Below are 21,011 nucleotides of genomic sequence, written 5' to 3'. Positions count from 1 at the left end.
TGCCCACCGGGCGGCTGTCCATCACGCATGCGTAGTCCGTGCGCCCCCCCGCCTTGCGGGTGGCGCGGTGCATGCTGGGGAGTGGGTCAGCGGCACTCCGCCGCAGTGGCCGCCGGGTGGAAGTGAGGCGGGTCGCAGTTGTCGGAGAGGTCAACGTTAAACTGTTCGTGGATGCAGACGGAATAGTGAGGTGGGAGCTTTAAGCGGCACATGTGGCTCCTCTGAGAAGGGTCTACTGGTGTGGTAGTCTGCTGGATTGCAGATACCAGAGCAGATTCTCTGAGCTGAGGCCTGGGCCTGTTGATTCCAGGCTCCAGCAGCCCTGCTGCAGCCCGGTGGTACTGACTGACTGGCCTCAGTACCAGGGTCTGGGGGCACATTCACTAAAAACCCTCAAAAAGGGGACGGGACAATACTGAAAATGAAACAAAAATGATGCAGGGCTAGGGAGAGGAGTAGGGCAGTGGGTCTAATGGGATAGCTCCCTCCCAGAGAGCTGACATAGGAATCATGGGCTGAATGGTCTTCACCTATTATCATTCAAATCCAGCTCTGTGAAATATTTTCATTTGTGCCGGTGCTCAATAGAACTTTATAAAATCCTAACAAGTTTAGACAAGGTAGATTCAGAAAGAATGTTCCCAGTGGTGGGGGAGTCCAGAACTAGTTTGATAATGATGGGTAAACCTTTTAGGACTGAGGTGAGGAGAAACTTCTTCACCCAGAGGGTGGTCAATGTGTGAAATTCATGGCCACAGAAAATAGTTGAGGCCAAAACATCTGATTTCGAGAAGAAATTAGAGATAGCTGTTGGGGCTAAAGGTATCAAGGGATATGGGGGCAAGGGGGGGGGGGGGCAGTCTGGATATTGGATCTGATCATCAGGCCATGATCAGAATGAATGGTGGAGCAGGCTTGAAGGGCTGAATGGCCTACTCTTGCTTCTAGTTTCTATGTTTCTATAAGCATCATGGTTGTCAGCTGTAGCTCAGTGGGTTTCATTCAGACTCGAAAGGGTCATCCGGACTCCAAACTTTGACTCGATTCTGTCACCACAGATGCTGTCAGACCTGCTGAGATTCTCCAGCATTTTCTATTTTTTTTCAGGTTCCAGCATCCGCAATAATTTGCTTTTATTCCTCCTTCTCCTCTTGAGTCAAAAGGTTCTTTTGCTGGTGTCGTCCCTCCAGGATACTTGTGCTGACACTCCACAGTTCCAGTACAGTGGGATTGTCATGTTACTGGCAATGTTGTCTTTCAGATAGTGTTATCCGAGGCCCTGGTTGTCCTCTTAGGAATGCAATCTGTTCACTGTAATGTTATAGATTGTGGGATCTTGCTGTGCACAAATTGACTGTCCCTTTTCCTACATTACAAAAGTGGCTGCATACCAAAAGTAGTTTAAAAACAAATTACTGGGGATGCTGGAATCTGAAACCAACAGGGAAAATGCTGGAAAATCTCAGCAGGTCTGGCAGCGTCTGTAACAAGAGAAAAGAGCTGACGTTTCAAGTCCAGATGACCCTTTGTCAAATCTTTGACAAGGGGTCATCTGGACTCAAAACGTCAGCTCTTTTCTCTTCTTACAGATGTTGCCAGACGTATCAGAAGTAGTTTAGTGCTTTGGGATTATGGGATTATAAATGCAAATCTTTATCTTTCTTTCCATTTGACTGATCACATTCAAAAATAACATTTGCTTCCTGTCCACTGTTACTGTTTTACCTTGCGTTTGTACTGAGATTAACAGTTCGGATTCAGAAGGCACACATGGTTGGTTAAATTGGAGTCACTACCTTCTAAAGAAAACCTGTTGAGTTGTGTTTAAATATTATGCTTTGGGGCTGTGTGCATCCACAGAATATATCATACATTAGAGTCAAATTATTTTTGATTTAATAATTGAATGTATTACAACAACAATTTGCATTATTTAATGCTTTTAACATTGTGAAGTTTGAGAAGCATCACAGAAATGGTTTGATTTGATTTATTGTCACATGTATTGTTTCTTGAGTGCTAGCCAGCCGAAGCGTACCAGTCATAGAGTACATAGGGGAGAAGGAAAGGAAAGGGTGCAGAATACGGTCATAGCTAGGGTGTAGAGAAATATCAACTTAATATAAGGTAGATCCTTTCAAAGATCTGATGGCAGCAGGGGAGAAACCGTTCCTGAATCGCTTTTTACGTGAGCTCAGATGGAAGAAGGTGGAAGAGAATATGTGTGCGTGGGGCCCGTGATTATCCTGGCTGCTTTTTTGAGACAGCGGGTGTATAATTAGACTCAATGGATGGGAGGCTGGTTTGCGTGATGAACGTGGCTACATTCACAATCTATTGTAGTTTCTTGCAGGCTTGGTCAGCGCAGGAGCCATCCCAGATGTGATACATCTGGAAAGCATGCTTTCTGTGGTGCATCTGTAAAAATTGATGAGTGCAGATATGCCAAATTTCCTTAGCCCCCTGAGAAAATAGAGACGTTGATGGGCTTTCTTAACTATAGTGTCAGCATGGAGGGACCAGGACAGGTCGTTGGTGACCTGAACACCTAGAAACTTGAAGCTCGCAATCATTTTCACTTCATCACTGTACACTGGGGCATGTCCTTCACTACACTTCGTGAAGTCGATGACTATCACCTTTGTTTTACTGACATTGAGGAAGAGATTATTGTCATCGCACCATTTCATCAGATTCTTTTTCTCTTTCCTCCACTACGTTTCATTATTGTTTGCGATTATAAAGCAAAATTTAACACTGGTCCATATAAATAGGACAACTCACCAGCACCTTAGTGAAAGAGGTAGATTTTAAAGAGTGCCTTATAGGAGGAGAGATAGGCAGAGAGGTTTAAGGGGGAAATTCCACAGTAAGCTAGGCAAATGAAGGCTTGGAAATCAGTTATGGAAAGCTAGGATAAAAGGAAGCCAGAATTGGAGGAGTGCAAAGATCATGGACTGCTGTAAGGCTAGAGGGACAGCACAGTGACACACAGTGGTTAGTGCTGCTGCCTTTCAGCGCCAGGAACCCAGGTTCAATTCTGGCCCTGGTTTGCTATCTGTGTGGAGTTTGCACATCTCTCCGTGACTGCATGAGTTTCTTCTGGGTGCTGTGGTTTCCTGCCATAGTCCAAAGATGTGCAGGTTCGGTGTATTGGCCATGCTAAATTGCCCCTTAATGTCAGGGGTATAAGTAGGGTAAATAGGGGAGTTGCAGGGATAGGGCCTGGGTGGGAATGTTGTCAATGCAGGCTCGATGGGTCGAATGGCCTCCTTCTGCAATGTTGGGATTCTATATAGAGGGATACCTCACCTAGTGAAATTAATCTTTCGTCTTTCAGCACGATGCGAACTTGTTGGTTGGTGAGTAAAGATGGGAGGCATCAACCGATACAACTTGCTCACTTAGTCAGCGTGTTGATTGGAAGAAGTCCCGAAACCCGAATTACAGATAGGAAATGCTCACGGCACCAAGGTAACCTTGCTGGAGGTTTTGACAGCTTCTTGTGCGATAACGCATGAATCCAAAACCGCTGTTTTTAGCCTGTGTTAATTAGACTCCCAGTCATTGTCAATGAGAAGGGGTAAAATGAAAGGAGCAGAATCATCACCAGCAATTTCATTCTGAAGCAATGGAGACACAGCTTCTGATTGGAAACCGGTGAACTCTGTGTTGAGTGCAGAGATTGTAAAATGCTTCATAGAAAGTTGAGATACTGGTTCTCGAGCTTATGTTGAGCTTAATTGGAACAAAATGGGAGTCCAAGGACACAGAGGTCAGGGAATTAAAATGACTTGTGGCCACAACACTTTTTTAGATGAGATGCTAAAGTCAGAAGAAGGATAAGATCGTGAGTATTGTGGATCCTGTGTATGGTTTGCATCATTTATATAAAGACTTTAAAATATGTCTGCCTAAGCAATTAAATTTAAATGCTAAGCTTTTAAAGCTAACTTGACCACATTTTAAAACTCCGCAGGCTTGCTGGATTAGCTAGAAAAATTGACTGCATTTTTTTTTTGAAAGTACTATGCCAGCAAAAACAGCAGCTTTTCATGGCCACAACTGTGAGAAATTTAAAGATAATTTCAGCAGATAGGGAAAGTAACTTGTAACTTTTTCTGTTGTTTTCCAGTGCAGCTGAAAGCAGATTACAATAAGGGATATGTTCTTGTAAAACAGGTATGGTACCTGTGCTTTGTTTCCTTAGTGTGTTTTTAGGAGTTTTATGGACATGTTCAAATTTGAGGGGCTTTAGTGTAGGGAAACTGTTCCCGCTGGCGGGAGGGTTGGTAATTGGATCTAGAATAATGACTATAGACTGGGCAAAAGGACCCAGAGAGGGAGATGAAGTGAATTCTTTTAATGGGCTGAAGTAAGTAAGTTAATTTAAGTCTTGTGACTAATAAATAAACACTGCAGTGAAGTTACTGTGAAATTCCCCTAGTCGCCGCACTAAGACGCTTGTTGGGTCAATGCACCTAAACAGCATCTCTTTCAGAATGTGGGAGAAAACTGGAGCACCCAGAGGAAACCCACACAGACAAGAGGAGAATGTGCAAACTCCACACAGACAGTGACCTAAGCCAGGAATTGAACCTGGGTCCCTGGCGCTGTGAGGCAGCAGTGCCAACCATTCTGTCACTGTGCCGCAGGTGAAATGTGCTGCCTGATTTGGAAGGTGGTGGAAACAGACTCAATAGTAACATTCAAAAGGGGAATGGGTAAATACTGGAAGGGCAACAGCTGGGGTAATGAGGCTAACTCTGGTCAAAGAGTAGACATTGAAGTAATGGGCCAAATGGCCTCCTTTTGCACCATGACCTTCTTTAAGTATGGCCTAGATTTCACTTCATTGCTTAAATCATTAATTAGATAAAATGCTAACTGAAGAAGTTGCTGAAATGTGTATCGGTTGATAAGCTTCCTTGTTGCTTAAGATGCACATTCAATGAAGACAATTACTCAATTCAGAATGTTGGTTAATTTCCTACAAGCTGATTGATGAAAATAACTTCCTGGCTCAGCTGAATGGATCAAATGGTGGATTCAGATATAAGTAGGATTAGGTCCTGACGTCTTTACTGAGGCATTATGGCACCATTGTGTTGTGCCTGGTCATGCATTTTCAGTTAAAAGTCTGTGCTGAACTGCATATGAGCATAAGGTAGCCCAGCTAAGCTCAGTTGATGGAGCATGTGACTCTTAATCTCACGTTGGGCCCCAATGTTTTGGGATGGCACAGTGGTTAGCTCTGCTGCCTCACAGCGCCAGGACCTGGATTCAATTCCCGGCTTAGGTCACTGTCTGTGTGGAGTCTGCACGTTCTCCCTGTGTCTGCGTGGGTTTCCTCCCACACTTCAAAGATGTGCGGGTTAGGTTGGATTGACCATGCTAAATTTCTCCTTGGTGTTGGGGGATGAGCAGGGTAAATATGTGGGGCTATGGGGATGGGGCCTGGGTGGGAATGCTATTGGTGCAGGCTCAGTGGGCCAAATGGTCTCCTTCTGTCAGGATTTCATGATTCTCTGAATAAATATCCACATACCTCTCTCAAAGCAGTGTTAGATAAATAATTCTAAGGCAAGAAAGCATGGAAGATTTAAGTATGAAATCTAAATAGAAAATGCTGGAAATACTCAGCAGTTTGGGAAAGTAATTCTGTTTTGTTCCCTCCCACCTCCCCTCTTCCCGAATTCAAGTTAGGCATAAATCCAAGCAATGTCAATTCTGAAGACTTGGGAAGAGGTCAGGAGGTGCAGTTAATGCCGGGACAGATCCTTCACATTGTCAATCGACTGTACCCGTACACCATCCGGTTTGAAGGAGAAGCTTCAGAGAAGGAGACACTGCCACCAAAGAGACCGCGCGAAGAGAGTTCCCCAAATAGTAGCATCAACACAGCGAGTAAATACCTCAAGACCAAGGACTCCAATCCAGGGGAGCAGCACACGTTTAATACTAAACCCAAAGAGAAGAACAAGGACAGGCACACAGTGGAAGATAGCAGCAACTCAGTGACTCAGGTCCACTCTGCTGAGGCCTCGGGAAGAAAAGTAATTGATGGGTTGGGTTTAACTTGACTCATCTTATGTGACGGTGCTTTTGAATAACCCCATCCTCATTTATCTCTGGTCCCTTTCTCAATCTTTTTGGCCAAACTATATCAAATTAACTAAGGGACAAATTAAAAGGGGCATCTCCCAAAATGTTGGCAAGTGCGAGGTGGTCCACTTTGGTAGGAATAATGGTAGGAAGGACTATTACTTACGTGGCGAAAAACTGCAGCAGGCGACGGTGCAGAGGGACCTCGGGGTCCTTGTACATGAGTCGCAAAAACCCAGCCTGCAGGTGCAGCAGGTGGTCAGGAAGGCTAATGGGATGCTGGCCTTCATAGCGAGGGGGATTGAATATAAAAGTAGGGAGGTCTTGCTGCAGCTGTATAGGGCACTGGTGAGGCCGCAACTGGAGTACTGTGTGCAGTTTTGGTCACCGCACTTACGCAAGGATGTTTTGGCCTTGGAGGGAGTGCAGAGGAGGTTTACTCGGCTGATGTCGGAGCTGAGGGGGTTGAGCTATGAGGAGAGGCTGAATAAACTAGGCTTGTACTCGTTAGAGTTTAGAAGAATGAGGGGAGATCTCATTGAGACATATAAGACGATGAATGGGATGGATAGGATAGAAGTGGAGAGACTCTTCCCGCTCAGAAAGGACAGTAGGACTAGGGGGCACAGCCTCAAGATAAAGGCGGGGCGGTTTAGAATGGAGTTGAGGAGGAACTTCTTCACTCAAAGGGTGGTGAATCTCTGGAATTCTCTGCCCGTTGAAGTGGTGGAGGCTGCCTCGCTAAATATTTTTAAGATGTGGGTTGATGGGTTTTTGATAAGCGAGGGGATTAAGGGTTATGGGGAGAGGGCGGGAAAGTGGAACTGAGCCACGACAGATCAGCCATGATCTTGTTGAATGGCGGGGCAGGCTCGAAGGGCTAGATGGCCTACTCCTGCTCCTATTTCTTATGTTCTACTGTCTGAAACAAAGGACAAAGTAGAAAGGAAATCTAAAACATCAAATTAAAATGTGATTAAAGGGGTCGATAATGCACCCCGACCCCTGCGGTGCCCAGCGGGCACGGAACACATTAACAGCATCCTCAGACACCGCATGTTTCCTCTCCACCTGGCCACGAATATCCTGGCCCTTTTCTCTCAGCAACTAAATGTCTGTAAGTCATGATTGCTTGTTAAAGACCACAAGTTAGGGACAGTTAGGCAATGAATGGTGCAGGATTCAATCCCTGTAATTAAAGTCAACAGACTACATTCCAGCGATAAAGAGAGCATCTTTGATAAATAAACACTGTAGTTTGAAAAGGGAAAACGGTATTCTTCGTTTTATTTGTTCATCTGTGCATATATTTTTCTATATTTTTGAGATTTGGGCAGTAAGAATGGGGCAGTCGATGTGTTTCCTTCCATCCAGGACAAGACCCTAGTAAATTTACATGTGTGTGCTTCATCTGAGCTATTATCCTCATTTTGCAGAATGCAATGAAGCTATTTTTTTTAAATATTTCATGGCATATGAGTGTCACTGGCAAGACCAGCATTTTTTGCCCATCCCTAATTGCCCTTGACCTGAATGGCTTGTTTAGCCATTTCAGAGAGCATTTAAGAGTCAACCACATTGCTGTGGCTCTGGAGTCACATGTAGGCCAGACCAAGTAAGGATGGCAGATTTCCTTCCCTAAAATACATTAGTGAACCAGATGGGTTTTCCTGTTCACCATTACTGAGACTAGTTTTCCATTTGAGATTTTATTCATTGAATTTAAATTCCACTGGCTGCCATGATGGAATTTAATCCCCTTTCCCCAGTTCATTAGCCTGGGCTTCTGGATTACTAGTCCAATGACATTACCACTCTCCTAAATTTATAGTTCTAACTATACTCACAAAATGTCTGCTCTCAAATAAATAAAATCAGGTGAACGATAGCATAGTGGTTATGCTACTTGATTAGTAATCCAGAGGCTTAGCACAGTGATTAGCATTACTGCTTCACAGTGCCAAGGACCCGTGTTCAATTTCTGGCTTGGGTCGGTGTGTGGAGTTTGCAAGTTCTCCCTGCGTGTTTCCTCCTATATTCTGAAAGACGTGCTTGTTAAGTGCATTGACCCGAACAGGTACCGGACTGTGGTGACCAAGGGAATTTCTCAGTAATTTCATTGCAGTGTTAATAATAATAATTAATTAATAAACCAAAGTTAAAATTCCACTGTTCCCTGACTCTGCTGAGTGCAGACAGTCAGTCGCACAGATTTTTGAAATTCCTTGCATCCTTGAAGGGTCAGGTTGTTTGCGTGTTGGGGGGTAAGTTCCAGGTGGACAGTAAGTGGAGAAGAGAACAAAAGTGAAAGTGGAAAGGATCTCTGTTTGCTGTGATACATTTCCAAAATCATAACCATCATTTCAAAAAAATCCCTTGCCTTCACATTTCTCACATATCACATTTTTCTGCAGTGCTAATTTCCTAGTGGCACCATTGTACATGTCCTCCAATGATACAGAAAGCTAATGGACCACATCTTTCCCTGCAGACAGTTATGGAATAAAAACAGTGGCGACGACCTTGAAACCACCGGTTCGTCATATCAACCCATCTGGTTCACAAATCTGCTTCAGGGAAAGAAACCTGCTGTCCTCCTCCGGTCTGGCCTAGAGGTGACTCCAGATCTACAGCAATGTGGTTGGCTCTGAAATAGCCGAGTCAGCCAATTGATTGTACTCAAGAAAGCAGCTCACCTCAGCTTCCCAAAGGAAATTAGGGATCTCACCAACACCCACAGTGTGAAGAAAATAAAAGGAAATGGTTCTCATTATCTAGTGAGTGGCATGTAGTGCAGACATCTATAGGTTGGATAAGTGTAATTTCTACTTTGTTCTTTTAGGATTTTCAGGGAATGTGGAGTCAGGGACTGAAGGTTTCCATGCAGGATCCAAAAATGCAGGTACTAAATATTTTGTTCTCCCAAAAATCCCACTTAAAATGATCATGACTTCTTTGATAGGTTATTTTGGGACAAATGTGGTCCAATTTTTATGTGCTTTTATTAATGAATGTACCTATTATATTTCTTCCTCCAGGTGTATAAAGATGATACAGTTGTTGTAATTAAGGACAAATATCCAAAGGCTCGTTTCCACTGGCTGGTTTTACCTTGGGAGTCCATTCCCAGTCTGAAAGCTGTGAGGAGGGATCACTTAACTTTACTCCAACACATGGATCAAGTTGGCCAGAAACTGGTGCAGGAATGTCTGGATTCTGATAGATTGAAATTTCGGTTAGGTTACCACGCTATTCCCAGCATGAGGTGAGAGGAGTTTATTTTCATAGTGGCACCTGCGGCCAGCCCTTGGCTGGAAGTATCTAAAATTCAAGCATGCTCCAGGATTTCACAGTGACTAAAGTTAAAGTTTATTTGGTAGTCACAAGTAAACCGCAATGAAGTTACTGTGAAATTCCCCTAATTGCCACACTCCGGCGCCTGTTCGGGCCAATGCGCCTAACCAGCACGTCTTTCAAACTGTGGGTGGAAACCGGTGCACCCGGAGGAAACCCACACAGACACGGGGAGAATGTGTAAACTCCGCACAGATAGTGACCCAAGCTGGGAATCAAACCCGAGTCTCTGGCACTGTGAGGCAGCAGTGCTAACCACTATATCACCGTGCTGCCCCAGTCAGAGAAAATATTTGGAGCACTTGGAAGAACAAGTGAAAGTGGCCTGGTGATACAGTGATTGGCACTGCTTCCTCACAACACCAGAGACCTGGGTTTGATTCCAACCTTGGATGACTGTCTGCGTGGAGTTTACATATTCTCCCCATGTCTGACTGGTTTTCGTTCGGGTGCTCCAGTTTCCTCCCATAGTCCAAAGATGTGCAGGTTAGGTTGATTGGCCATGTTAAATTGCCCTTGGTGTCCCAAGGTGTAGTGGTTAGGGGGATTAGTGGTGTAAATATGTGGGGTTATGGGGATCAGTACTCAATAAGATGCTCTTTTGGAGAGAGTTGGTGTAGATTTGATGGGCTGAATGTCCTGCTATACTGTACCGTAGGGATTTTATGATTGTATGAACATTCCTGTCTTACCTGTAATTGTATTAAAGCACACATTTAAATTACCTTGCAGACTGTACAAAGGTGGGCATGCATTTATACTGATGCCTTATCGTGCTTTTCAGAAACTTTGCTTTACATGCAGTGAATTACTTTGAGTTGAGTGCTTGTGGTTATTTAAGCACTTGTGTCAATTTTCGTGAACAGCAAGGATCCCCAAACAAAACCTGTTAGCACAACCAGTCCATTTGCTTTGACTGAGGGCATACTATTAGTCAAAAACACCAATAGTCCCTGGTTCATCAAGAGTACCATTGGATCTTTAACATCTTCAGTGAACTGCATGAGCAGATAGACGGGGCCTTAGCCTAATGTCAAATCTAAAGAAGAATACACCGTCAACTATAATGCTGCTCTGTATGTCCAAATCCTGGAGTATAGAACATAGAAAAACTACAGCACAAACACGCCCTTCAGCCCACAAGTTGTGCTGATGGTATCCATACCTACTAGGCTTACCTATAACCCTCAATTCTATTAAATCTCATGTACTTATCCAGAAGTCTCTTGAAAGACCCTATCGAATTTGCCTCCACAAGTATGTTCGAATCCACAATTTTGTGACTCAAGTGAGATTGCTACCAATTGTTCAATAGAAAACCCAAATTGGTTTATGGACTTTTAGGTATACTTCAGATTAGATATTTCCAAATACTGAAAGAAAGCAGTCTAATTGCTTTTAAAGCTTGTTCTATGTAAAACAAGACTAAATGAGCTATACTTGAGCTACTTACTGCTAAATATGTGAATGTGTTAGATTTCATCTTAATTGTTGTTGTTAAGAACAGAAGGATTTGGAGGTGATTTTTATACATCTCCTTGAACTGACTCCACTATTCACTGAGATCAAGGCTGATCTTCCATCTCAACTTCACTTTCCAGTCCTATCCCCAAGTCATTTGACTCACTTAGTGTGCAAAACATCTCTGACTTGAATCAACAGCTCCCCCGGGGTAGAGAATTCCAAGGATCTGCAACCCCCTGCATCTCTTTTTTTAAAAAATTATTTTATGGGGGGTGGTGAGTGTACCTGGCAAAGCCAGCACTTATTGCCCATTCTGAATTGTCCTTGAACTGCTGTCGTCCATGTGGTGTCGGTGCATTCTCAGATGCGCCAAATAATCCAGTTTTATAGCAGTTTCTGTAGTGGTCTGGTACAACTGAGTCATTTACCAGGTCATTCAGAGAGCAGTTAAGAGTCAAACCATCCTGCAAATTTCCTTCCCTTCAGAGCATTAGTGAACTAAATGGGTTTTTATAACAATTAGTGGCACCAATACCGAGAATAGCCTTCAGTTTCTGGTTTTTACTATTTAAATTCCACGAACTGCTGTGGGGGATTTGAGTCTGGGCCTGTAGATTACCAATTCACCTCCCCCTCCCCCTCCCCGTATCTCAGTCTTAAATTTCAAGTCCGGATAAAGGGTCAACATTGGGCGGAATTTTACCGGCACCTTTGCCCAAGTTTCACATGATCCCACCCAAGGCCAACGGAGAATGCCGTTCTCCGAACCCCTGGAATTGGGCATGCTGGTAAAGTTCTGGCCAGAGTGTCTATTCTCTCTCCACAGATGCTGTCAGACCTGCTGAGATTTTCCAGCATTTTTTGTTTTTGTTTCAGATTCCAGCATCCACAGTATTTTATTTTTTATATTTATACTGATTGTAAGATGTCGCAGTATTGTAGTAATTGGCTGATTTTGTAGAAAGCAGCAAGATTTAGCCACTCCTTTTTCCTCTTTCCTCCTGCACCCTTTCACCAGCCACATTCACCTTCACGTGATCAGTCAAGACTTTGATTCCCCCTGCTTGAAGAACAAAAAGCACTGGAATTCATTTAATACAGATTATTTCCTGGAATCAGAAGGTAAACAGAACATCTGCTTACATCTTTATTTCCCAACATCTTTGCTTTGGATGTCCTCCCAGTGTATCTGCTGTGGCTCAGTGGTTAGCATGCTCATTTCTCAATCAGAGGATTCTGGACTCAAATTTCACTCCAGAACATAATACGGTTAAAGTTGACAATCCCAGTGCAGTACTGAGGGAGTGCTGCACTGTCAGAGGTGTTGTTTTTCAGATGAGATGAATTCCCAGCCTCTGACCTGCTCTTGTAGCCACAGTATTTATATGGCTAGTCCAGTCCAGTTTCTGGTCAATGATGACCTCAAGGATATTATTGGCGAGGGAATCCAGCAATGATGGTGTTGTTGAATGTCATGAGGAGATGGTTAGTTTCTTTCTTGTTCAAGATGTTCATCATCTGGCATAGTTGTGCAGCATGAATGTTACTCTCTATTCCTCATCCCAAACCAGATCTTGCTCACTCAATCCTAGCGTGCTTCATTATCTGAGGCGTCACAAATGGTACTAACCACTGTACTCATTAGCAAACATTCCCACTTCTGATCAGAGTTGAAGGGAAGGTCACTGCTGAAGGAAAATAAAGGCAGGGGTTTGGAACTAGGTAAATTGCACGATTGCAATGTGGTTAGCACTGCTGCCTCACAGTGCCAGAGACTCGAGTTCAATTTCAGACTTGGGTCACTGTCTGCACGGAGTTAGCACATTCTCTCCTGTGTCTGCATGAGTGTCCAAAGTTGTGCAAGTTAAGTTGATTGGTTATGATAAATTGTTCCTTGGGTGTTAGGGAGATTAACAGGACAAATAGGAGGGGTTACAAAATTAGGGCCTGGGTGGGGTTATTGTCAGTGCAGGCTTGATGGGCTGAATGGCCTTTCTGCACTGTAGGGATTCTATGACTTTAGCGGGCTAACACAGATGCAGCAGGCCGAATGGTCTTCTGTGGCATAACCATTCCACGATTCCATTCTATAAGATGGCTGTGCTGAGGACTAGCCTGAGGAATTCCTGAAGCAGTGATCTGGGGTTGAAATGATTGGCTTTCAACGACCTCAACTATCCTCATTTGTGTCCAATATAGCTGCAGCTAGGGGAAGGTTTTCCCTTTCATTCATGATGTGTCAAAACAGGTTGAGAATCATCCAAGCTTATTTCACAAAAACACTGAGCAAGAAGAGGGGACTTCTCTCCTTTGGTTCAGACAATATTCCAAACCGCTCCCCGGCTATTGACTGAGGGCATTTGCACTATCCAGCTAACTTCTTTAGACCTTAGCTGTCGCCGGCTAATTTCTTTAGTTTAAATGTGGACAAACAAGAAGGTAAAAATCTTTCTAGAAGTTTAGTAATATTAATGCTTTTTTTTTTAAAACTCAACTAGATGTGATGAAGATGGTAGAACAAGATGGAAAAGTGACAGTCAAGGATGGAATAGCTGAGCTATTAAAACTGCCACTTACCTGCCATGTCTGTCGGAGGCAACAGTCCACCATGCCACAGTTGAAAGAGCATTTGAAAAAGCACTTGCCTTAAAACATTCAGCCATCCTTGGCGCTTCCATGAGTCTCTCCAACGACCTTGACTCAATGGATGTCCATTCAGTATTCAGCTGTGCAGGTTAACGAGAACCCTTCGTTAATGACAGAATTAAAGAATGGTGAAGGATTCTGGTGAAATAATCCAGTTGTGTACTTGCCTCGTAACCTTGCTAAATGACACCGCTCTGGCATCTGCTGTTCCAGTGGGGCGAGTGTTGGTATTCAGTGAAATGTGTTGTCTGTAATCTCTAGCTACCTTTAGAATCTGATGGATGAGTCAAACAGAAATAGTTCCAGCTGTGCAGTCAAAGGTTAGAGTCACTACGTTTAAACTATTGGGACACTGGTAAACACAAGTTATCGAAATCAGCTTTATCTCCCAAGAAGGGAGAAGTAACAATTTCTGTATTCAAGAAGAATGAGGGGAGAGTTTTCAATACAGATACTTCCAGGAAATGCTTCCACATTCCAGTTATGCTACCAACAAAATGTGTTAAACAGTTGTCATTTTAATAAATTTAATTTGGATAAGGTTCAGCAGATTAATTGATTGTGGTTGATTTATAGAAAAAACTCAACCTGAAACTTACAGTACATTCTATCCTAGTAAAAAAGGAAAATATGAGATTTAACTTCACCTAATTTGTGTTAATTTGGTTACAAAAGATAAACTCAAATTTAATTTGCTGAACATTTGAGGATGTTTGTTTTATTAAAAAGTCATCATTCGTAATCAATGTGTAATTCCAAGCCTTTTAGCTTTGACAAAGGTCATCTGGACTCAAAACATCAGCTCTTTTCTCTCCTTTATAGATGCTGCCAGACCTGCTGAGATTTTCCAACATTTTTTCTTTTGGTTTCAGATTCCAGCATTCGCGGTAATTTGCTTTTATCAGTGTGTATTTGATGTACAGGTATGTCTGACCATCCAGGTCCCTTCTGCAGTCCCTGACCTTGCTACTCTCTTGCTGTTATCTCGGTCTTGAGTCCCCCCCAGATAGACCACTCTACTGTTCTTGGTAACCTCCGAAGTGCTCATTGCAATACTTGGTGCCGACTAATAACCCCCCTCAACTGCTGCATCCAATCCTTCATCAACTATCCTGCTCTGTTTCCCTTCCCCCACCCCAATTGATGGCCCTGTGGACCCTGCCAGTGGATTAGCTCTCATCACTCCTCTCTGCAACTCCCACCACAATGTCTGCTCACTTCTGAGTGAGCCCTTTTACCATCCATGAGCCTTGTGTGGATGCCTACATCAACATCCATGGTCTTTATAGAAACCTGGTAGAGGTGTGATGACACCTTTCTCCTGAGTGGAAAATCTCAGCAGTTCTGACAGCATCTATGGAGAGAGAGTTGAGCCAATGTTTCAAGTCTGGATGACCCTTCATCAGAGCCATCCAGTCAAGTCACCCTGACTTGAATCATTAGTTCTATTCTCTCTCCACAGATGCTGTCAGACCTGCTGAGACTTTGCAGCATTTTCTGAATAGATTCAAGCCTTGTGCCTTTTTTGAGCTATCCCAGAGCTTGGGGAGTCTATAGTTTCCTGTTGCTTTCGCCACGGCAATACCTTGGCCAGAGCTGACTCGCCAGCCAATCATCACCCATAAATAGTGATTGTTTGAAATTTGGCATTCCTGTGTTTGTCCTGATGGCTGCAAGATAAAAATCCTTGGTAACATGTCTCTCTTTTCAGCAGCATTCAAATATTATAATCATCAGGTCTGAAAATAAAGACATAGACAGGGTGGAGGCAGGCAATATTAGAATTGGAAATAGGTGGCCTTAGTGATGGTACAAAAATGTGACCAGAAGCTCAGGTCTGGTTCAAATGTAACAAAGATCACAAACAGCCTGATTTAGCCTGACAGGTGGCAGGGAAAGAGACAGAGTCGATGCCCGGGGTTTGTAGTGGGGACCAAAAGATAATGGTTTCAGTCTTCCTCGCATTTAAAATTTCTGCTCCTCCAGTGCTGGCTGGATGTACGACAAGCCGTTCGATAATTTGGAGATAATGGAAGAACAAGCAAGGTGGTGGTGGATACAGCTGGGTGTCAACAGCATTCACCTGAAAACTGATACTATTTTTTCATATGGGGTCACTGAGGTGGCAGGTGTGATATAAGATGGGACAGACCCTCTGGGGACACCAGAAGTAGTAATATGAGAGTAGAAAGAGATGGTGATTCTCTGGCTACAGCTGGATTAGAATGAAAGCAGGAGAGTGCAGTGCAACTCAGCAAGACAAGAGTGGGGAGGTACAGGAAGAGAAAGGTGTATCAAAACGTAGCGAACAGGTCACGAGGAAGAAGAGATCACCTTTGTCACTTTCATAAAGAATGTCATTTGTGAATTTGATAAGAGCCATTTCACAAAAGATTTTCTAGCATTTTCTAGATTCCAGCATCCGCAGTAATTTTGCTTTTAAACTACAAAGCAGACTTGAAAATAAATATACACAATTATCAAACAAATGCTAAGCAATTGGTAGTCAGACATGATGGAACAAATGGCCTCCTCTACTGTATCATTCTAATGATAATCCATAGACCACTTTTCTGATTAGCAAGTTCTACCCCGGAGTTTTATTATTTATTTGTAATTGTCAAATCAGCTATTGAATTTCTGAGTTTCCCCGGCAATTGAATGGTGTGGCATAGCACCGTAGAGAGCAGAAAGATCCGATTGAACTCTTAAGAAGTTTGTACGACTTGCAGCTGGAAGCAGCAGTTGGCGCACTCCAGATGGCTCTGGCTCAGGGCATTTGGGCATGTGTGGACAGGTGAAGACAGGTTTGTGCAACGCCCCTCACAGTGAAAGCATCTTCCTCACATTTTGGATGGGATTTTTCCACCCAAGATCAATGGACTTTCGCATGGTCAGTGTCCCCACTGCTGCGATTCCTGTGGGGGGGCGGGATGGAAAAATTCCACCCACTGTCTTGGGACTCACATTTTTGCTGAATTTTTGATTTTGATTTGATTTATTATTGTCACACACATTAGTATACAGGGAAAAGTATTGTTTCTTGCACACTATACAGACAAAGTATACCATCCATAGAGAAGGAAAGGAGAGAGTGCAGAATGCAGTGTTACCATCATAGCAAGGGTGTAGAGAAAGATCAACTTAATGTGAGGTAGGTCCATTCAAAAGTCTGACAGCAGCAGGGAAGAAGCTGTTCTTGAGTCGGTTGGTACATGACCTCAGACTTTTCCATCTTCTTCCTTTGGGAGAAAGATACAAGAGAGAACGTCCGGGGTGGTGGAGTCCTTAATTGCTGGCTGCTTTGCTGAGGCAGCGGGAAGTGTAGACAGAGTCAATGGATGGGAGGCTGGTTTTCCATGATGGATTGGGCTTCATTCATGGCCTTTTGTAGTTCCTTATGGTCTTGGGCCGAGCAGAAGCCATACCAAGCTGTGATACAACCAGAAAGAATGCTTTCTATATAGTGCGGTGACAGTTGCAGCTTATGTGCCAAATTTCCTTAGGCTTCTGAGAAAGTAGAGGCGTTGGTGGGCTTTCTTAACTATAGTGTCAGCACGGGGAGGACCAGGACAGGTCATTGGTGATGTGGACACCTAAAAACTTGAAGCTCTCGACCCTTTCCATTTTCAACAAAGTTGGGATTTGGCTGGCACTTCCACAGAGCGCGGTGGAAGCAGTTTCACCAATAACTTTCAAAAGCAAATTGGGTAAATATCTGAAGAGATTATGAGGTTATGGGGAAAGAGCAGGGGGAATGGGAATACTTGGCCAGCTTTTTCATACAGCTTGGACAGGCACAATGGACCAAATAGTTCTACTTCCTGGTTTTGGTTTTATCTGCAAGCTTCAGGACATTGCCTACACGGAAAGCTCCAAGATTATCAATATATTCACAATGTCAAATGGCCCAGGACCCGTTCATCTCATCTGTAACTAATTTCCAGACTGCATGTTTGTCCCATGCTTCGTGATAAAGGCACGGTGCACCCATGTTTATTTGCTGTTCCCTGGCAGACCTGTATTTCAAAGATGATCGGGGAAGCTGATATCTGGTGTGTGGTCAGTCTAAATCTCCCAACTGTCACTACAGCAGATAGATTGGTCATTGCCATGTCGCTGTTTGTGGGACCTTGCTGTGCTGGTGAACGGCCAACAATGACGAGACTGCCTGAAAGTACTTAGAATCATAGAATCCCTGCAGTCCAGAAGGAGGCTGCTCAGCCCATCGAGTCTGCACTGACCACAAACCCACCCAGGCTCTATACCCACAACCCCTTGTATTTACTCTAGCTAGTTCCCCCTGACACTAAGGGGCAATTGAGCATGGCCAATCCACCTAACCCACATATCTTTGGATTGTGGGAGGAAACCAGAACACCTGGAAGAAACCTACGCGGACATGAGGAGAATGTGTAAACTCTACACAGACAGTGGCCAGAGGTTGGAATTGTACCTGGGTCCCTGATGTTGTGAGGCAGCAGTGCTCACCACTGTGCCAACATGCCATCTTTCACTGGCTTGTGAAACATCCTGAGGTTGTGAAAGAAACAGAAACTAGAAACAGATGTAGGCCATTCAGCCCTTCGAGCCTGCTCTGCCATTCGTTTTGATCATGGCTGATCATCAGATTCAATATCCTGATCCCCCATATCCCTTGATCCCTTTAGCCCTAAGAACTATATCTAATTCACACAAAGTTTTGGATTCAGCTACTTTCTGCGGTAGTGAATTCCACACATTCACCACTCCCTGGATGAAGAAATTTCACCTCACCTCAGTTTTAAAGGTTTTCCCCTCATCCTCAAACTATGACCCCTAGGTCTGGACTCCCCCACCATTGGGAACATTCTTTTTGAATCCACCCTCTCTAACCTTCTTAGAATTTTATAAGATTCTATGCGATTCCCCTCTCACTCTTCCAAACTCAAATGAATATAAAATAAACGGAATCTGAAACAAAAACAAGGAAAAATGCTGGAAAAAAATCTCAGCAGGTCTGACAGCACCTGTGGGGAGAGAATGGGGCCAACGTGAGAGGACAGTCAGCAGGGATGAATAGAATCCACAATCCTAACAGATTTGGTCTCTCCTCATAGGGAAAGGCGCTTTAGAAATGCAGACTCTCATCTTGGCCAGCAACTATCATTGCCCCCAAAAAGAATTTAAAAATAAGAAAATAAATACTTTTCTATGGTGAACTGTTTGTCTGCTGCTTCCAATAGCAAATTTCTTTATCGTGGGTGCAGCACCCAGCAGCTGAGATTCCCCCAAATACCATTCTGAGTTCTGGAACTGGTTTCAAAGGTTTACCCTTGGTTGGGTGGGGGGGACAAAGGGATAGAAATCGAAAATGCATCTGCAGTAAGCCAAGTCACCTTCAGCATTTTAATGTAGCTCCCACCCTTATTAAACGGTAGATATTTACTCTCAGGAGTCCAGTCTGAAGAATGGATGTTGTGTCGGGACTCAAGGTGTTTGGGGCTTCCGATCACATTGTACCAGAGTTTAAACTGGTCAACGTTCAGTCCAGGGCGGGACGTAATTCGTAAAACAAATCATTCAAAGCTTAACCCGTTTAATTTATTTAACAAAACCCAACATGGACAGAAGGAGTCTCAGATCAACGTGTCACCTGAGCTGATAATGTCCCCATTATCTGACGCGCATGGCGACAGCATAAACAAAGGTTATAAAAAGGTCAGAATCGGGAGAGAAACAGCATCATTAGCCCACCCTAACAACCAAAGGCAACCTAACAACCCGCTGGAGAGGGTGTTTATACTTCTTTTTTCTGCAAATGTTAAGGACATGATCTAAACAGAAAGAGCCATGAAGTCAGCCAATTTACACATTCGGAAATGCTCCTTACCCATTGGGGTTGTGTGCAGGAAATTCCCCTCGAATACCACCACTCAATCGGTGAGATCAGAGCCCAGGAACCCATCCTTCTCCTCCATAGACAGCCAGAGCATCAATCCCAACAGGGTGGTCAAGGAAGTCAGGGCACTGATGATTGACATGGGCACGGGCTATTTCAAAGCAGGGTTCGGTGGCCAGGCCCGGCCCTCGGTGGTCATCTCCGCCATGGTGGGTCGGCCCATGCAGCGGAGCGCCAAGACCGGCGACAACCGGCAGGAGAACTACGTGGGCGGTGAGCTGAGGGCGCCCATTGACCTGCGGCTCATCAACCCCCTCTGGCATGGCATCGTGGTGGACTGGAGCGGCGCCGAGGCCATCCTGGCCTACATCTTCGAGAAGGAGCTGAAGGTGCGGCCCGAGGACCACGCGGTGATGGTGGCCGACCCCCCCCTCAGCCCGGTCACCAACCGCGAGAGGATGGCCGAGCTCCTCTACGAGACCTTCAGCATCCCCGCCATCCACATCACCAGGCAGTCGCTGCTCTCCATCTACGCCTACGGGTGCACCAGCGGGCTGGTGGTAGAGAGCGGCCATGGGTCCAGTTGTGTCGTGCCCATCCACGAGGGCTACATTATGCCCCACATCACTGCCACCCTTGACTACGGGGGAAGTGATCTCACCAAGTATCTGCTGAAACTGATCAACCACAATGGTCACAAGATTTCTGCCAATGAGTATCACCTAGCGGAGCAGGTCAAACAAGAGTTTTGTTACACTGCCATTGACTTTGATTGTGAGATGCGTAGTGACACCAAAGAGTACACAGCGCAGTATGAGCTACCAGACGGTAAGATTATTGTAGTCGGTAAGGAAAGGATCAAGTGCCCCGAAGCCCTCTTCAATCCATCGCTCATGGGCTCCAGAGAGCCCGGACTGCACACAGTGGCTCTGAACATCATCAATAAATGTGACCCCAGCCTGCTGGAGGAGATGTACAAAAACATCCTCCTGTGCGGCGGCTCCACCATGTTCTCCGGATTCCGCGTCCGTTTCCAGAAGGAATTAAGGAAACTGTTGCAGGACATGAACCCGCAAGTGCAAGCGATTCCCGAGAGGAAATATTCTGTCTGGTACGGAGGGTCAATCCTGTCCTGCATTAAATCCTTCCAGCAACTTTGGGTTAGCAAAAAGGATTACGAGGAGCGTGGACCGTTGGCTATCTATAGGAAATGCTTCTGAAGCCTGAAGCTTTAAACACTTGCTCACTGAACAAGAAGCACAATGCTGATTTCCATTGTTGAGTGAAACTTATATTACTTGGAGAAAAACTGTTTTAAAAACCATGGAAACATAATAAAGTCTTATAATGTGTGTGATGATTGAAATGCTTGATAATGGAAGTTGAGATCATGATTAAATCTAAAGTCTTTGCATGGAATTCCATTGGGATGTATTGACTTTGGGAACCATAACTGCAGGCCATGCATAGGGTTGCCAACAATGATTAAATGTATTCCTGGAAGTTCTATGACACGATTCCCCCCCTACCCTCCCACCCAAGTTCTCGTCATTAGTCAGCC

The 21,011-nt window shown here is 44.3% G+C and overlaps 2 protein-coding genes across 3 annotated transcripts; both read left to right on the top strand.

Annotated features, from left to right (window-relative positions):
- Positions 1-114: 114 nt before the first annotated feature.
- Positions 115-14,311, top strand: aptx (aprataxin). Of its 2 annotated transcripts, XM_080188402.1 has the most exons (8): positions 115-190; positions 3,341-3,474; positions 4,136-4,182; positions 5,703-6,056; positions 8,948-9,007; positions 9,144-9,370; positions 11,942-12,045; positions 13,422-14,311. In XM_080188402.1, the coding sequence occupies exons 2-8, from the start codon at positions 3,345-3,347 to the stop codon at positions 13,571-13,573; spliced, it is 1,074 nt and encodes a 357-aa protein (XP_080044528.1). In that variant the 5' UTR covers positions 115-190; positions 3,341-3,344; the 3' UTR covers positions 13,574-14,311. The 2 variants fall into 2 exon arrangements, with proteins under 2 accessions (XP_080044528.1, XP_080044529.1); XM_080188403.1 differs by lacking the exon at positions 5,703-6,056.
- A 4,916-nt stretch (positions 14,312-19,227) lies between these two features.
- On the top strand, positions 19,228-20,770 carry LOC145343386 (actin-like protein 7B). Its single transcript, XM_080189604.1, has one exon. It carries the CDS (start codon positions 19,402-19,404, stop codon positions 20,668-20,670), a length of 1,269 nt encoding a protein of 422 aa, XP_080045730.1. The 5' UTR covers positions 19,228-19,401; the 3' UTR covers positions 20,671-20,770.
- Positions 20,771-21,011: the final 241 nt, after the last annotated feature.

This window comes from Carcharhinus amblyrhynchos, chromosome 5 (genome assembly GCF_965287045.1).
Source record: "Carcharhinus amblyrhynchos chromosome 5, sCarAmb.v2.hapA, whole genome shotgun sequence".
Taxonomy (NCBI): Eukaryota; Metazoa; Chordata; class Chondrichthyes; order Carcharhiniformes; family Carcharhinidae; genus Carcharhinus; species Carcharhinus amblyrhynchos.
Note: the sequence above shows the minus strand (reverse complement) of the source record. Positions and strands in the feature narration are given on the sequence as shown.